This window comes from Macaca thibetana, chromosome 14 (genome assembly GCF_024542745.1).
Source record: "Macaca thibetana thibetana isolate TM-01 chromosome 14, ASM2454274v1, whole genome shotgun sequence".
NCBI lineage: Eukaryota > Metazoa > Chordata > Mammalia > Primates > Cercopithecidae > Macaca > Macaca thibetana.
Window position 1 is genome coordinate 47,602,385 of NC_065591.1, and position 17,674 is coordinate 47,620,058.

General features: G+C 42.1%; 1 protein-coding gene across 8 annotated transcripts in view; it reads left to right on the forward strand.

Moving 5' to 3' along the window:
* SERGEF (secretion regulating guanine nucleotide exchange factor) overlaps nt 1-17,674 on the forward strand; it is a 235,763-nt gene that overhangs the window by 136,911 nt on the left and 81,178 nt on the right. For 3 of the 8 annotated variants that reach the window (XM_050755418.1, XM_050755422.1, XM_050755420.1), the window contains exon 10: nt 7,236-7,272. In XM_050755418.1, coding sequence (XP_050611375.1) covers nt 7,236-7,272 — 37 coding nt within the window. The other 5 variants (XM_050755421.1, XM_050755424.1, XM_050755419.1 and 2 more) reach the window with 4 other exon arrangements.

Consider the following 17,674-nt stretch of genomic DNA (forward strand, 5'->3'; position numbering starts at 1 on the left):
ACAAGAAGTAAAAAAGAAATTGGCCAGGCATAGTGGTGTGTACCTGTAGTCCTAGCTACTCAGGAAGCTAAGGCAGAAGGGTCGCTTGAGCCCAAGAATTCAAGGTTATAGTGAGCTGTGTTTACACCACTGCACTCCAGCCTGGGTGATAGAGCAAGACCCTGTCTCTAAAAACAAAAACAAAAACAGATCAGATCATGATATTATGGTGAGAAGAAAGCTTCAAGTCATTGGTTGTTAAGACTTCAGACTGAGGCAAAAAGGACTAAACTAAGATGATAGCAGCTGGAAATAAGTCAGATTTGAGAACCGTTGAGAAGGCAGGATTAACAGGATCTGGAGACAGCCTAAATATAAGGGTAGGAGAGAGATAAGGAAAAGAGTTAGAACTGTCACTTGAGAGTTTGAGCCTTTGTGACAGGGACGCTGTGGTACCAGTATCAGAAGAGAAGGAGGCGATGTCTATAGTGAGTTAGCTTACAGACTTTGCACCAAAGCAGACCTGGGACCAGTGACTTAACTGGTCTGAGTGGGTTTGCTGGCCTGCTATGTAGGGAGACAGATTCCCACTTCTCAGAGTGGCTGTGAGGATGGGAGGTATTGCAGGTAAAGTGAAATTCTATAATGTCACATGCTTGGCATCCAGGCACTTAACCAAACTTTAGCTCTTTTCTTCTCACCCCAACTTCTCTGGAAGATAGCAGAACCTAGTTCAAGCCTCACTGTTTTTTCACAGGCATACATACAATGTGCCTTCATTTTATTTCGTACATATATATGAAATAAAATACAAATTCAAGCCCACAGAGAGAGTTAAAGATAGCTTTGTAAGGCTAGGTGCTTCCAGAAGCAAACAGCTGTACTGCTTCTCTGGTGTCGCGGTGGCCTTCCCCAGTTGGGACTATTTCTGAGCTTAGGGGTGGAACTCTTGTGGTTCACTGGATTACAGTGTGCCTGTAAAACATGCCCAGCTTCCAAGCACTGTGTTTAATAGTTTGGAAATTCTGGTTGTCACCCCAGAGATACACAGATGGAAACTGGGTTTGGGCAGAGCTCTAGCAAAGGGGCACCAAGACGCCCATTCCCTTGACCTGTTAACCCTGGCGGCGCAGGCTGCCCAGCCAGCTGGGGCTGCCATTCTGGAGCTGCTTCTGGCACACTTCTCCCACCCTGGCGGCTGTGCCTGCCAAGGGCTCGCAGTGAGGCACAGAGCATAGCCCAGTGCCATACCAGCCTAAACCCTGTTACTCCCCTTCCACCCTGGCCATCACGCATCTCCGCACGTACGCCCCATTGCCAAAGCACTTGAAGGCACCCGGACTCATTGGCGCGGGGCGAGAACCAGTCGGCAGGCCTCGCTGTCCACCTAGCACCCTGGGTGGCCTTTGGGCCGCGGCTAGCTACCACTCTCCGGTAGAGGGAAGCGGGCCCTGGCTGGTGGCATGGAGCTGACCTCGCCTCATTTCCTCTCCTTGGCGTACCTGACCCTGAGTTCTGGTCCGCAACCCAGTGTTCGTTTCCCACCCCAGTCTTCTGTGCCCCGATTTCCCCATTTAGAATATTCAGATTTGAACAATCTGGCGACGTTCTCTCGCCAAGGGATATCCATGAGGAGGGCAGGCGGCAGAACTTTGTTGCCATTTTGCAGCCATTCCCCTTAAGAAATATCCCTGGAAACAGCTCCTTGATCTTTCCAGAGGTGGGCCCTCCTAGCCCCAGTCAGGATGTTGTTTGGGCCCTGTAAATCTAGGGCTCTCCCAGCCTTACATCCATGGCACTGGGCTTGCCAGATGTAAGGGAACTGGATGGGTAGTTTATTTCCATCTTATATGAGAAAAGGAAGGGTACATACCGTTTTGAGGAAGAAAGCTTGAACCTGAAGGATCACAGAATCCTACACCTCCGCTAGCTGTGAAACACTGGGCAAGTTACCTTGCTTCTCTGAACCCCAGCAGCTTCATTTGTAAAATGGTTGTAACAAAAGAATATCTTAGGTTTTGTGTAAGTCTGTATGAAATAATATAGGTAAAGTAGTTAGCCAAGTGCCTGGCCTATAAGTATTCTATAAGAGCCAGTCAGCTGTTTTTACAAACAGGTACAACTGTACTGTTGAGAACCAAAGTACTCACATCCAACAGTTGGCAAACATTTTCACATTCATCAAATTTTTGCTTAAATTTTTCATTTGTTTAACTCATTAATGCATTCAGCATGTATTTACTGAAGATATTATTAGTCAGCTCTTGCCCTGGTCCAGCTGTATTTTCTAAGACCCCACCCCTAGGAAAGTTTTAACTGGCCTTGCAAGAACTGATGAAGTCTAGCCTGGTGGGTGGGTGGGAGATCTTATCCCTGTGGCAGTGGGGGTTTGGAATTTGTTTTTTGCAGCTCTGACTTCGCGGGCTGAGGTCCCTGAACAGAGCAGACCTCTCTCATGTCTGGGAAGCATTAAGACAGAGCAGCTCTCCACAGCCACCTTTGCTTCTCACCCCTTACTCTTGGGGAGTTGTGTCCCCCTTCTCCAGAAGGCCCCAGTCAGCAAGCTGGAACCTGATTTTTCTATAGTGGGGTCCTGTTTCCTAGAACTGACTTCTGTTATAGTCTTCTGTGCTTTGCTGTACTGGAGTTGCCAGAAGAACGCTTCTCTGCTTTCAGTGCCCCCAGCATCTTCATGCTGTATCCTTCTAATGCTCTCTCCTTCTTGCCCGCATTGTGCATGTCAGGGTCAGTCTCCAATTGGACTGGATTGGCCACACTGCTGCTCATACTTGCTTTGGGATCATATACCTTCCCTGAGTCCCTTCTCTTTGCACTGCCACCTCCTCACCCCCATGACCTACACTTAGATTTTGTGGCAGAAACACTACTGAGCAGGCAGTCTTCTGGATGTCTGAGAGACAGAGAACCTAACATGCACAGTCTGTGAACAGACATCGTAGTGTGATAAGGGCCATGATACATAGTGCTGTGGGAATAGCCAGGGTGGGGCAGCTGGCTCTGCCGAAGAAGTCAAGGAAGGCTTTACCAGGAGGTGTTGTTTGAGCAGTCTTTTTTTTTTTTTTTTTTTTTATGAGACTGAGTCTTGCTCCATTGCCCAGGCTGAAGTGCAGTGGCGTGATCTTGGCTCACTGCAACCTCCACCTCCCAGGTTCAGGGAATTCTTCTGCCTCAGCCCCCTGAGCAGATGGGATCACAGGCACCCGCCACCATGCCCCACCAATTATTTTTGTATTTTTAGTAGAGACGGGGTTTCACCATGTTGGCTAGGCTGGTCTCGAACTCCTGACCTCAAGTGATCCCCCCCGCCTTGGCCTCCCAAAGTGCTAGGATTACACATGTGAGCCACCACACCCGGCTGAGCAGTCTTAAAAGATTTACCTTGGTAGACAGTGGGAGAAAGCGAATTTCAGGCAAGGAGCATAGCATGCATAAAGGCCTGAAATTGCATCATGTTCTTAGAGAAAAAGTAATGTGATGTGAATAGAACAAAAGGATTATGTTATTTGGGTTGAGGGTTCTGAGTAGCAGAGGGAGGAAATGAGGCCAGAGAGGTAAACAGGGACCTACTCATGAGGGCCTTGTAAGATGTTTTAGGCTTTACCCTACCAACGCTGGAATCCTGTGAAGGTTTTATACATGGACATGACATGGTCAGATTTGTGCATGAAGAAGGTGGGATGCATGGCTGTAAGAGGATAAATTGTCTCATTTGTCCTCTAGCAATTCTGTAAGGCAGGCAGGGAAGACACTGTTTACTTTTTACACCTCAGAACACTGAGGCCCAAGAGGTCAAGTCAGATACCTTGCCCTTTAGGTCTCAGAGCCAGAAAGGGGAGGACCTGGGACTCACCTAGTTTCCCGGTCCTGAATCTCTTTTCTCCTGGGTGCATTGCCATTGTTAATAGCGTCTTCTAGAAAGCTGCCTGCAACTGAGCAGTGGGTAGATGCAGACAGGAGCATTATGAAGCATATGGTCATTGATACAGTTTCACTGAGGGAGTGTAACACTGGGATTTTGCGGCCTGTGGTGTTCAGTCGCCTGACCTCTATGCCAGCACACAGACAGCAAGAAGCAGTGGGGAACTTTGAGCTTCAAGCTCTACATTGGTTTGACAAAATCCATTCATCACTGTCTCTTTCATTAATGTGCTGTCTGATACTGACATTTGTCAATGGCTTGTTTCTGGAAGCCCCAGTCCTCAAGGCTGGTCAGCTCTACAGTCACAGCCCCAGGGTGAACCCCGGCAGTCAGAAGTAGGGCTTTTCTCTCTCTGCATTTTGTAAAATAAAATAACTTTAAAACAATAGCAAAGATAACATGATGTAGCAGTAAAGAACACTAGCTTGGAGATCAGGCAGACCTGGGTTTTAGATCTGCTGCTGCCACTTGTCTAGCTGTGAAGATCATTTAATATGTATGAGCCTCAGTCTCCTTATGTCTAAGATAAGAAAGTAGAACTTAACTGAAAAGATTGTCGTAATGACTAAAATGTGATAATGTTTATAAAGTACCTTGGCATGACACCTGGCACATATGAATCCTCAATATATACTGACTTTAATTCCTACAGTTACTGTTGCCCCAGCCACCACTACTACTGCCACCACAGTTAAATAATATTTGGAAAATAGAGAATAGTAGAAAAAATATCTTACAATCTTACCACCATGATGCAGCTACCCTTGTAATTTAAATTTCCTTCAAATCCTTTTCCCCCACTACTTCTAAACATTCTTGATTTTATCACATGTATATTTTATACCCAGGTGGGTTTTTTTCCTCCATGGTGGTAACTGCATTACACTTATTTTTTCTTGTTTTTAATAGATTTTTTCCTAATTATAAAAATTGTTTATAAAATTCAGAGTTTAGAAAAAAAGAAAAAGAAAAATCATACTCATTGTTAACATTTTGTTGTATCTCCTTCCATTCTTATTCACACTTTGTTATAGAGTTGAGATCATATTATATATACAATTTTTATGTAATTTTTCATATGAATATTTTCTTATTATAAGCATCGTTTTCCAAGGCTGCATATTAGTCCATCAGGTGGCTCTACCATAATTTACATAAGCATTTCCCAATTGTTAGACATCTGAGTTTTTTCTAATTCTTCAATCTAAATAGCTTCCTGTAACAGACCTAGGGAACCAGCCTCATTACAGCCAGGAAGCATATAATGAACTTGTGCTGTGTATATGGTCCTGAGTGAGGCATAGTGGGAGCCGTCAGGTCAATCAGACACAGAGCCAGCCTCAAAGGAGCTCAGAGACTAAACAACCTGGAGATACTTACTGGCAAATAAGCACTGTCAGGGAGTCCACTAAAGTGTGTGTAACCTTTTCCCTTTGGAAACTGGGATCTGGGAAGCACAGCTTCTATACAGGAAAAAGCCTAGGAAACCTTGCTGCCGCTTCTCACCTATGAATATGCAGATTGGCTTCTAATACTCAAATGCCTTTTGAGCTACGCTGTCAGGGGCCTGCGCTAAGAACCATTGAATATTACTTACAAGTGGTTTTCACTGGGAAAGAATGAGAAACACTACCAAAGGAACTTGTGGGAGAATTAAGGGAATCAGAGTGACTCTAGTCTTAGTTTTTTATTTTATTTTTTTAATTGACAGATAAAATTGTATATGTTTACTGTATACAACATGATGTTTTGAAATATGTATGCATTGTGGAATGACTAAACTGGCTAATTAACATATATTACTTCACATAGTTGTCATTTTTGTGGTGAGAAAACAAAATCTATTTTCAGCATTTTTTAAGAATCTGATATATTAACTGTAGTCATATATAATAACAAGGATGAACCTGGAAGACATTACTTTAAGTTAAATAAGTCAGGCACAGAAAGGCAAATACCACATGATCTCATTCAATAAGGAATCACTCATATGTGGATTTAAAAAGTTGATTTCATAGAAGTAGAGGATAGAGTGGTGGCTCTAGTCTTAGTTTTGTCACAGACTTGCCTGGGACCTGCGGTAAGTTATTTCTCCCTCCTGAGCCTCCATCTTCTCCTCATAATGTAGGGTATCTCCAGGGCCCTTCCAGCATTAACATTCCAGAGTACTTGAAACATTCCTCTTGCAAGGAGCTAAAGTGAGTATCCTGATAAAGGTCACAGGATAATTCTCCAAAGTCCAGAGCTCCTCTTAATTAGTCCTAGGGAACCATTTATGCCTTTGTATTCCCAGTCACTTCCTCCTGCTAGCGGTTGAGACATATGGAGACTGAAGGGCAAGAAGTATCTCTCACTGGTTGGAAACCCTGGATTCAGAAAGCCAAAAACTGTCTTTTATGTATTAAGTATTTGTTCTTTTATGTACTTTGTTCTTTCATTCATTCCCTCATTTAGCAGATGTTAACTGAGTCCCAGGCCTTGTCCAATCCATCCGTGCAATACAGAGGTGAATGAGACTCAACCATGTTCTCAAAATACATGTAGTCTCATAAGAACAGGAAACAATGATAAAAGGCAACAAGATGGTTGCTACGGTGGGGGTACATTTAAGGGCATAAGGACAGGTGCACCTGAGTCTACCTAGACGCAACAGCAAAGGAGTCTTAGTAGATACTTTGAGATTTTAAAGGATAAGGAGAAATTTTTTAGGTATGCAGTAGAGGAGAGGACATTCTGGGTAGAGGAACAAGCATGTGCAAGGGGCTAGAGGTGTGAGAGAACATGACATGTTGAAAGAACTACAGATAGTTTGTGTGGCTGGTAGGTGAAAGGGATAGTGGACAGATGAGAAAAAGTCAAACATTTCTCCACGGACCAGTCTGTTTCCACTGAATTCTTTGCTCATTTTATCAGTCCATATGAGAGTGATGGTCTTTTTAGTTCAGTTTTCAAAAACTGTTATCTTTATTGCCTTATCTTTCCATTTTTACAGTAACATATGCTCGTTATAGAAAGTTTGAAAAATACAAAAAGTAAAAGGAAGAAAGGATTTAAAAAATTACTCATGGTCTCACTAGCTAAAGACAACTTTAATATCTGATGACTTTCCATTCTGTATTTCTTTATTTTCTCTTTTTACGTAGCTGTGAATGTGTTGTAATTACAATCTTAACTTTTGTATGTGATGCTCCTTTCTATTTCCTTCCTAAATTTTGCCAAAAATGGATGTTAGTGTCATTAGAAAAGAACTATGATTATAAAATATACTGACTGAAATATCTATCCATTTTCTTTCTTTCTTTTTTTTTTTTTACAGGTCTCTTGTGGCTCAGAGCATAATTTGGCAGTAATTGGTGAGTAATTTTTATACTGATAACTGTTTCTTCTGAAAGTCATGTGGCAGAATTGGAGAAGACTTTTGGTTAACCAAAAGCCATGGTGCGTGTGCTCATGCATGTTTTAGGGGAGATTGGGGAAAATGGAAATCCTTGGTTGACCAAGGGTTTACTAGAAGCTCCTTTTCTGAATATTTCAATTCATATCATTGAGCATCTTTTTAAGGTACCTGAGCTGGTCTCCCTGCCTGGGAAGTGGCATTTGAGCATATTAAAGAACTCACAGGCTGAGGGGCATCATGTGTAGAAAGCCAGACATAAAAAGGAAGAATGATTGGACTGCTTCTGGTTTTTTGAATAAATCCCCATTCAAAAGTTCTTTCCTATTGGTTTGGCTCTTTCTTTGGAAATATGCGGCTCTGCTCACTGCCCTCGCTGCCTTGTATTTAGTGGCACTCAGGAGCTCCCAGCTGGACTCAAACCTCTGGTTAATAGAGGCTTCCTCTTAGTTGGCCCTGGATAATCACAGTTTAGTGTTTTCATAATTAGATCTATTCATTCAAGAAGCCTTCTCTTTACTTCCACAGGTAGACTCAGTTTCCATCTCACAGTACATTAAAGAGACTGCAGTGTAGGGCCAGACTGCCTGAGTTCAGTACATACTTCTACTTACTAGCCATGTGAACTTGGACAAGGTATTTGACTTCTCTATGCTCATCTTTAAAATGGGGAGGGCAATAGTGCCTACCTCATAGTGTTGTTGAAGGGACGAGTTAAGATATGCAAAGCACATAGAATGGCACTTAACTCCTAGTAGGGACTTTGGTAATGTTTGTTATTATTACCTGGTGTTATGTGTTAAAGTAATTGCCCTCCTCTGGGCTTTAGTTTCCCCAGCTGTAAATGGAGAAGTTAAAACAGAAAACCAAGTTTCCCTCCAGCTCTGATATTTTAGGACTCTTGTTACAACCCCACCACTGACTGACTTCTGTCAATAATTTCTGTTCCTGGCCACTCCTGTCTCCTAGCTTCTAACTTTGAACTTCTACCAGGCAAGGCCCTTGTGTTTTCCTCATTTATTGCCTATTCACAGCACCTAAAGCAGTGCGTGGCTCTTAGCAGAGACTCACATGTTCTTTTCTGAATTAAGCTAGACTGGCTTGGCTGTCTGGGGTGGCAGTAGTGTAAAGCACTACTTTGCAGGCCCAAACATGATGTACAAAGAGGCAGAACCAAAGACAGCAGAGGAGGTGGGGAGTAACAGGGGCTGGAGTTAGAGAAGGAGCTAGAAAATGTAACAGCAAACCTGCATGCTTTGCAGCAGGACCAGATACTTTATACCGGAACTGCTTTAGCCTGGTTGTAATTAAGATAAGCTAATCAAAGAGTCAAAGGCAGTGCCTAGGACATTGCTGCTACTGCTATCACTGGACTGGGAGAGGTCGGCTTCCCCTGGGACCAACACAAACAAGAAGATTGCAGGGAATCTAAATTTGTGAAAGCACAAAATCCAGATGAAGGAATGGGTCAGAGCTAGCAAAGCGACAGGCTGAGCTGATGTAGGCAGCCTGGGGCTGTAGAAGGAGCAAAGACTCTGCAGACAGCCTTGATTCAAACTGGTTCCATCACTGTGTGAGCGTCCATATTCTTATCTTTGTAATGGGGATAATCATTCCTCCTTTCAGGATTATTGTGATTAGGTGAGATAATTTATGTGAAATACCTGGCAGATATAAATTCCTTTGGTTTCTCTTTTCTCTTGGTTAGGTAGGGGGAGGGGAGAAATACTTGTTAGTGTAACTGTTCTAGTGAAATATTTCTTTGTTGGGAGAGAAACAATGACATTCTGGAAAGATGTGTCCAGTGTTACCTGTGTGGAGGCCATCAGAGGCAGTGGGAGAATAGGGCATGCTGGCGAGCACTTGAGGGCAGACCTGTTATTTTCCATTGTATCCCCAGTGCCTGGGACCTGGCTCACAGACTGTTGAATAATGGTTTCAGAGTCAGGAAAGGTGAGTGCAGGCACAGGGCTCTGCACGTATGTACCTGCCTGCCAGCCAGGAGGAAGAAGCTCTCCATCACTGGAGGAATGAGGCCCTGAGTGGGTGCTCTGCAGGGTGCAGGCTTTGAAACAGGAAGCTACAAGAAGCTGCCTGTTAGCCCTGCCAGGAGGCCAGCATGAGGGAGACAAGTTGCAGGTGAAGAAGAGTTCCTACCAGCTTAAAGCCATGTTTCCCATGGGTTGAGCTCCTCCCCTCAACCCTACTGCCTTTGCCTACTTTAGAGGGATTTCCCTGCCTTCAGTTTCATTTCCTGAACTCTAGCCCTTCAGTGCCTGGTGCTGTGTCCCACATGTAAAAGGCACAAAATAGTTATAGAATAGACTAGAAGATAACATAAATCAATCAAACTTTGCCCAAGGGTAGAAGCAACCTTAATGTCTAATGAGTGTGTGACAGATGAATCAACTTGGAAAGGGAGGTGAAACAGAGAATGGTGAAAGGACATGATTGAGAACCTACTCTGTCTTGGGTTAATGGAAACAATTCCTCAAAGTATATTTGTTGTATCTGCTTTAGAGACAAAACAGGCTCAGAGGTTAAATGGGTTAAACAGGTCGTAGAGATAAGTAGCAGTGTTACCTGAGCAATGGGCTCACTGCCCAGTGCACACAGAAGCAAATACTGTGACACTGGCTTTGAGAAAAGAAAAAAGCTTTATTGTGAGTCAATTGACAAGGAGACAGGGAGGCAACTCTCAAATCAATCTCCCCAACCTGGGAGTGGGTCAAGGTTTTGTGGCATTTTAAACTAATCCCAGGTAATGCCAGTGCAGCTGGTTGGCCAGGCTGGTGATGGTAACAATTAGGTTGCTAAAGCTTTTCTCCTGAGCATGCCAGGTAACTTTGGCTCTGCATTACCTGTAACTTAAGCAGTGATTAATTGGTTTGAACTGGTCCTACAGTTAGATAGTACAGCTGTCTCCTCCACTTACGAGCTGTGTAACCTGTATAAGTGACGTACCTTCTCTGTGTCTTGATCACCTCATCTGGGATATATTATTATTGACTTCATAAGGTTGTTAGGTAAAGTGCTAAGAACAATGCCTAACACAAAAGTAAAGACTCAATAAATGTTAGCTGCTATTATTATTATTATTCTATATTAAGACCTCAAGGAAGGAAATAATTATAAGCCTGAGGCCAGGGTAGGAACCTCAGGAGCTAGAGAAGGAAGTGTCTTTCCCAGCCTGGATATCAGGGTCCATGGCAAGATCTCAGCATAGCTGCAGGATGGATTTGTAAACTGGAGCCTGGGGTTCCCATTGGGGAATCTGCACATCCAAACAGCCCTGGAAACAGTGCTAGCCCAGATTTGTTCAAAGACAGGATTCTGCTATTCATTGTCCCAGACAGGAACTCAGGCCCTGCATGTTCCAGCCTGAGGCAAGCCCCATGGAAGCCACATTTCAGTTTCTTGCGAAGATGGAAATTTTACTCTGCTGCTTTATGTGCTTCTGGGTTTCTTTGTTCACTTCTTTTGAAATTTGGTTTAGTTACTTCCTTAGTTTTCCAATTTAAGTTTCTCTTGACATGTTTTGTCTTTGCCACCAGGTGCCCCCATGGCTAGACAGAATGGTGAAGTGGTATGAGTTCCTGCTTTAGACTAAGAACTGTTGGAGCTAAGCATAGACAGACTCAGGTGACAATCAGAAAAGAGAGAGCTGAGGCCATTGACCATGGCTGGCTTGGGCATTCTCTACCTATGTGCCTTGTACAATCACTCTGCCTCACCGAGCCTGATTCCTCATTTGTAAAATCGACACCCTGATACCCACTCCGAGAAGCTGTTCTTCCCAATGGCATATGTATGTCAAGTGCATGCTCAGTACCTGCCATGTCATAGGTGCTCCACAGGTGCTTGTCCACTTGGCTGCTTCACTAATTCGCTTTCTTCCTTTCCACCTAGGATTTATTTCCACATCTGACAAAGCTCACTGGCTAACTCCCATTTGTGGGCATAGGCTGAGGTGAAATGAGGGCACGTGGCCATCACTTGCTGAGAAGATCCCTGCCTTTCAGAGGCAGGGTCCCCAGATCCAGCTCTGTTTTCAGGCCCCTCACCTCTGTGTCTGGATGAATTGGCTCCAGCTGTTGTGCTTCCATCAGGAGCAGCTTATTTTGGCTTGAATTGGCAATTTGTTTGCCTTCTCCCCTGATGTGCAGTTTTGTCTTCCCTTCCTGCGGAGGAAAAAGAGCTGACTGCGTTTCCTCTCTCTCTGCTCCACGCAGACCTTGGAAGGATTTTATTGGTGGCCTTTTCCTGGAGCACTCAGGCTTGCCAGACAGCCATTGTTAAAGGGTTGGTTATTGGCAGGGAAGTGTGATGCCTCCTCCTCCTCCTCCTCCAAGCAGAGCCAATTCTTTTACTAAATTGGAGCTATAATATATGCATAGATTTTTTTTTTCATTTCACAGATGATTTTCAACTGTTGAACCATTGTACCTTTATAATATGTATGGCAGAACATCTGACCTTGGCATGAAACTATCAAGCAATTTCATGTAAGAACTTAATAGAAATATAAAGAAATAACTTTTTTTGGCACTGGATATTCCTTTGAGAGGTGATATCTCCAAACCCTAGGGCCTTGTAGAGAGCTTAGAGGCAGATACAAACTTGTATGTTTCTATGCACAACAAGATAGGCAGAATGTAAATACTTTACCTATCTCATCCCATTTAATCCTCACAGCAAATTGATAAGCTGGTACTCTGGTTAATCCCATCTTCTAGGTAAGGGAAAATGAAGCTGAAGGTGAGCAATTTACCCTGCCCAGGTCACGCAAGTAGGAAGAATTTGTGTGTTAGGTTTTTTACCCACGCCTCTAATTTCAGAGCCTGTGGACTACTACCCGATGCTGCCTTCCTGCAGACTGGTGATGGTCTGGCCTGTTTTTAACGCTACCAGAGAGGAGTATTTCATCTTTTTGTTTCAGTGTTTAAAATGAAAAACTCCATGGATGCAGCTGGAAACCATCATTCTTAGCAAACTATCACAAGAACAGAAAACCAAACACCGCATGTTCTCACTCATAGGTGGGAACTGAACAATGAGATCACTTGGACTCAGGAAGGGGAACATCACACACCGGGGCCTATCATGGGGAGGGGGGAGGGGGGAGGGGGGAGGGGGGAGGGATTGCATTGGGAGTTATACCTGATGTAAATGACGAGTTGATGGGTGCAGCACACCAACAAGGCACAAGTATACATATGTAACAAACCTGCACGTTATGCACATGTACCCTACAACTTAAAGTATAATAATAATAAATAAATTAAAAAAATAAAAGAGAGATACTAAAATAACTGGGCTTATTTGACATATTCAAGTACATGGGCAGCATTGTCAAATAATAAAAGTAATGCCAAATTTTCTTTGAAAAAAAAAATAAGCTTATTTTGGTTATACATGATAATTTAATAAATATATTTGAGAATGTCTGGTAAAAAAAAAAAAAAAAAAAAAAAAAAAAAAAAAAAACTCCCTTCCATGCTATCTCCCTCTCTCCAGTTCCCCAAAACCCTTCTACCACATGTGCAGCTAAAGCCTGTTACTAGTTTCTTCTGTATCCTTCTAGTGTCCTTTTACATATGTAAGTGAATACTAAGATATGTTTTTATCCTGCCTTTTACATAAATGGCAGCATACTATGCTCATTTCTCAGTGCCTGATTTTTCTCAATGATTTTTCTGGGAGATCTTTCCATATCAGTATAAAAGCTGTCCTAGCTCTTTTTTTTTTTTACAGTTATTTAATATTCCAATGTTCCTATGTACCTTGATATATTTAACTAGTGCCCTGTTCATGGACATTTATGTAATTTCTAGTCTTTTGTTATTTAAGCAACACTATAGTGAATGACCTTCTATATATGTTATTTCATGTGTAGGAGAGTATAGTTATAGGGTAAGTTCCTAGAAGTGAAATTACTGTGTCAAAGTATAAATATATTTGTAATTGTGCAATGTACTTCAAAATTGGCCTCCATAGGGGCTATGCCATTTTTCACTCCTGCTAGCAATGTGTAAGGATACTTACTTATTGCAGTCTCCCTAATAGGATATGTTAAGAAACTCGGATTTTTGCCAGTCTGATAGGTAAGCAACTACTCAGGGTAGTTTTTGTTTATCTTTTAAAGTTGAAGTATAAAATATACAGTAAAGTGCACAAATCTTAAGCGTTCAGATTGATGAATTTTTACATATGTATATACTTAAGAAAACACCACCCAGAGCAAGATATAGAACATTTCCAGCACCCTGGAAGACTACACGCTCCATCTCTGCCTATAACCCACCCCCAGAGGTAAGCGTTCTTCTGACTTCTGTCTCCAAAGATGCCTTTGTTTGGACTTCATATGAATGGTGTTTGACTTCTTTTGTTCAACACATTGTGTCTGTAAGAATCATTCATGTTGTGTGCAGCAGTAATTTTATAATGCTCGGTAATATTCTACTGTATAACTATATCACAACTTACTTAACCATTTAACTGTTGAACATTTGGGTTGTTTCCAGTTTGGGGATGCTATGTACATTCTTATACACGCCTTTTGGTAGACATATACATTTATTTCTCTTGGGTGCATGATTAAGACTAGGAATTCTAGTTCATGTTTATAATTGGTAAATACTGCGCAACTGTTTAAAGTAGTTGCACCAGTTTACACCCCCACCAGCAATATGAAAGTTCCATTTGTCCTATACTCTCACCAGAAATTTTCTATCTTATAGATTTAGGCAATTCTGTTGAATGTGCAGTATGGAATCTCTCTGATTTTAATTTGCATTTCTCTCATAACTAATGATGTGGAGTACCTTTTTGTATGCTTATAGGCCATTTGGATGGCTTCTTTTGTCAAATCCAAAGACTTTAAGCCTTTGCCCATCGTTTTAAGTTGGGTTTTTGTCTATGCTTTTCTTAGTGACTTGTAGGCATCCTTTATATCTTGTAGATTCCAGTCCTTTGTTGAATATATGTATTGTAAACATCTTCTCCCAGCCAGTGGCTTACTCTTTTACTTTCTTAATTGTTCTTTTGATGAATATTTATTTTAATGAAGTCCAGTTTATTGACCATTCCTTTAATGGTTTGAGGTATTTGTGCCCTATTTAAGACATTTTTACCCATTCCAAGATCATGAAAGTATTCTCCTATGTTTTCTTTGTGAAGCTTTATTATTTTGCCTTTGGTATTTAGTCCTAAAATCCATCTCAAATTAGTTTTTTAAAACATTTAGAACCATTTATTGAAAAGTTCATTTTTTACCATTGAATTGTGGAGGCATCTTTGTTATAAATCAAGAGACTGCATGTATATGTGAATGTGCTTTTAGATTCTTTTTTATTAGTTTGTTTTTCCTTTTGTGTACTAGTAGCACACCAGCTTGATTAATGTAACTTTATAATAAATCTTGATATCTAGCATTATAAGCTCTCCTACTTTGTTCTTTTTTAAGATTATTGTGGCCTTTTTAATCTGTCTAATTTTAATTATTGTAAATGAAGGTTTAGCATCTTTTTATATGTTCAAGAACTATTTATATTTCCTCCTTTATGAAGAGTTTTCCACACCCATATTAGTTTATTCATTGTTGCTGTAACAAATTACCTTAAAATTAATGGCTTAAAACAAGACAAATGTATTATCTTCAAGTTTGAGGTCAGAAATCTAAGATGGGTCTCACTTGGCTAAAATCAAGCTGTCGGCAGCCTTCGTTCCTTTCTGGAAGTTCCAGAGAGAATTCATTTTCTTGCCCTTTCTAGCTACTAAAGGCTACCTATATTCCTTGACTTGTGACCCCTTCCATCTTCAAACACAGCCATGGCTTTTCAAGCCATGACTTTTCTTTCTCCTACTGCATCACTCTGATACTGACTCTTCTGCCTCCCTTTTCTACATTTAAGGACCCTTCTGATTACATCAGCCCTGCCTGGATAATCCAGCACAATCTCCCTGTATTAGTACATTTTCATACTGCTGTAAATACCTGCCTAAGACTGGATAATTTATAAAGGAAAGAGGTTTAATTGACTCACAGTTCAGCGTGGCTGGGGAACGCCTCAGGAAACTTACAATCATGGTGGAAGGTGAAGGGGAAGCAAGGCAGGAAGGAGAAGTGCTACATGAAGTGGGGAAGAGCCCCTTATAAAACCATCAGATCTCACGAGAACGTACTCACTATCACAAGAATAGCATGGGGGAAACTGCCCCCATGATTCAAGTACCTCCACCTGGTCTCTCCCTTGACACCTGGGGATTATGGGTATTACAATTCAAGATGAGATTTTGGGTGGGGACACAGCTAAACCATATCACTCCCTGTCTTAATATCAGCTAATTAGCAACCTTAATTTCATCTGATAACTCAGTTCCCCTTTGCTGTGTAATAAAACATATTTATAGGCTCTAGGAATTAGGACATTTAGGAGGCCATTATTTTTTCTACCTCAGTATCCTTTGCCTTTGCTGTAGAGTCTGAACGTTTGTGTCTTTCAAAAAATTTTATTTTGAGATTTATTCCCTAATGTGATAGCATTAGGTGGGGTGTTTGGGAGGTGATTAGGTCATGAGGGCTCTACCTTCAAGAACGGGATTAGTATCCTTGTAAAAGAGGTCCAAGGGAGCTTGTTCACCCCTTTTGCCATGTGAGGACATTTAAAAGGTGCCATCTAAAAGGAACAGGCCCTCACTATGTACCATCAGATCAGCTAGTACGTAGATCTTGGACTTCCCAGCCTTCAGAACTTCTATTGTTTATACATTTTCCAGTCTAAGGTATTTTGTTATAGCAGCCCAGAAGGACTAAGACAGCCTTTTGTTTTTTTAAAACAATTGAATAGAAAAAGGATTGTTAGTCTTTTTCTAATAAATGTCTAGGTGTTCTTTACATGTTAGGGACATTAGGCATTGTTCTGTGATTTGAATTGCAAATGTATTTTCCCAGCTTTTTATCTTTTGTTTTTAATGTTTTTGTTTATTTTGTCCTTAATACTTTGCCATACAACCTTTTCTTGTTGTTTTTTTTTTTTTTTTTTTGAGACGGAGTCTCGCTCTGTCGCCCAGGCTGGAGTGCTGTGGCCGGATCTCAGCTCACTGCAAGCTCCGCCTCCCGGGTTCCCGCCATTCTCCTGCCTCAGCCTCCCGAGTAGCTGGGACTACAGGCGCCCGCCACCTCGCCCGGCTAGTTTTTTGTATTTTTTAGTAGAGACGGGGTTTCACCGTGTTAGCCAGGATGGTCTCGATCTCCTGACCTCGTGATCCGCCCATCTCGGCCTCCCAAAGTGCTGGGATTACAGGCTTGAGCCACTGCGCCCGGCCTAACCTTTTCTTTTACTATAGATTAAATGTATCAGTCTTTTCCTGTACGGCTTTTGGATTTTGAGTCAGGGAATCCTTCTCTACTCCAGAGTATAATGGTCTTTCTTTATATTTTATTCTAGTATGGTCATGCATTGCCTAAAAATGGGGATACGTGGCCAGGGTCAGTGGCTCACACCTGTAATCCCAGCACTTTGGGAAGCCAGCTGATCACTTAAGGCCAGGAGTTTGAGAACAGCCTGATCAACATGACTGATACGGTTTAGCCGTGTCCCTACCCAAATCTCATATTGAATTCCCACGTGTTGTGGGGAGTGACCTTGTGGGAGACAATTGAATCATGGGAGCAGATCTTTCCTGTGCTGTTTTCTTGACAGTGAATAAGTCTCACAAGAGCTGATGGTTTTAAAAAGGAGAGATTCCCTGCACAAGCTCTCTCTTTGCCTGCCACCATCCATGTAAGATGTGACTTTCTCCTCCTTGCTTTCTGCCATAATTGTGAGGCCTCCCCAGCCATGTGGAACTGTAAGTCCATTAAACCTCTTTATTTCGTAAATTGCCCAGTCTCAGGTATGTCTTTATTAGCAGCATGAAAATGGACTAATACAGTAAATTCATACCAGGAGTGGGGTGCTGCTGAAAAGATACCCGAAAATGTGGATGTGACTTTGGAACTGGGTAACAGAGGTTAGAACAGTCTGGAGGGATCAGAAGAAGACAGGAAAATGTGGGAAAGTTTGGAACCCCCTAGAGACTTGTTGAGTGACTTTGATCAAAATACTGATAATGCTATGGGCAATAAAATCCAGACTGAGGTAGTCTAAGATGGAGATGAGGAACTTGTTGGGAACTGGAGTAAAGGTGATCCTTGCTGTGTTTTAACAAAGAGACTGGTGGCATTTTGCCCCTGCCCTAGAGATTTGTGGAACTTTGAACTTGAGAGAAATGATTTAGGGTATCTGGTGGAAGAAATTTCTAAGCAGCAAAGCGTTCAAGAGGTGACTTGGGCGCTGTTAAAGGCATTCAGTTTTAAA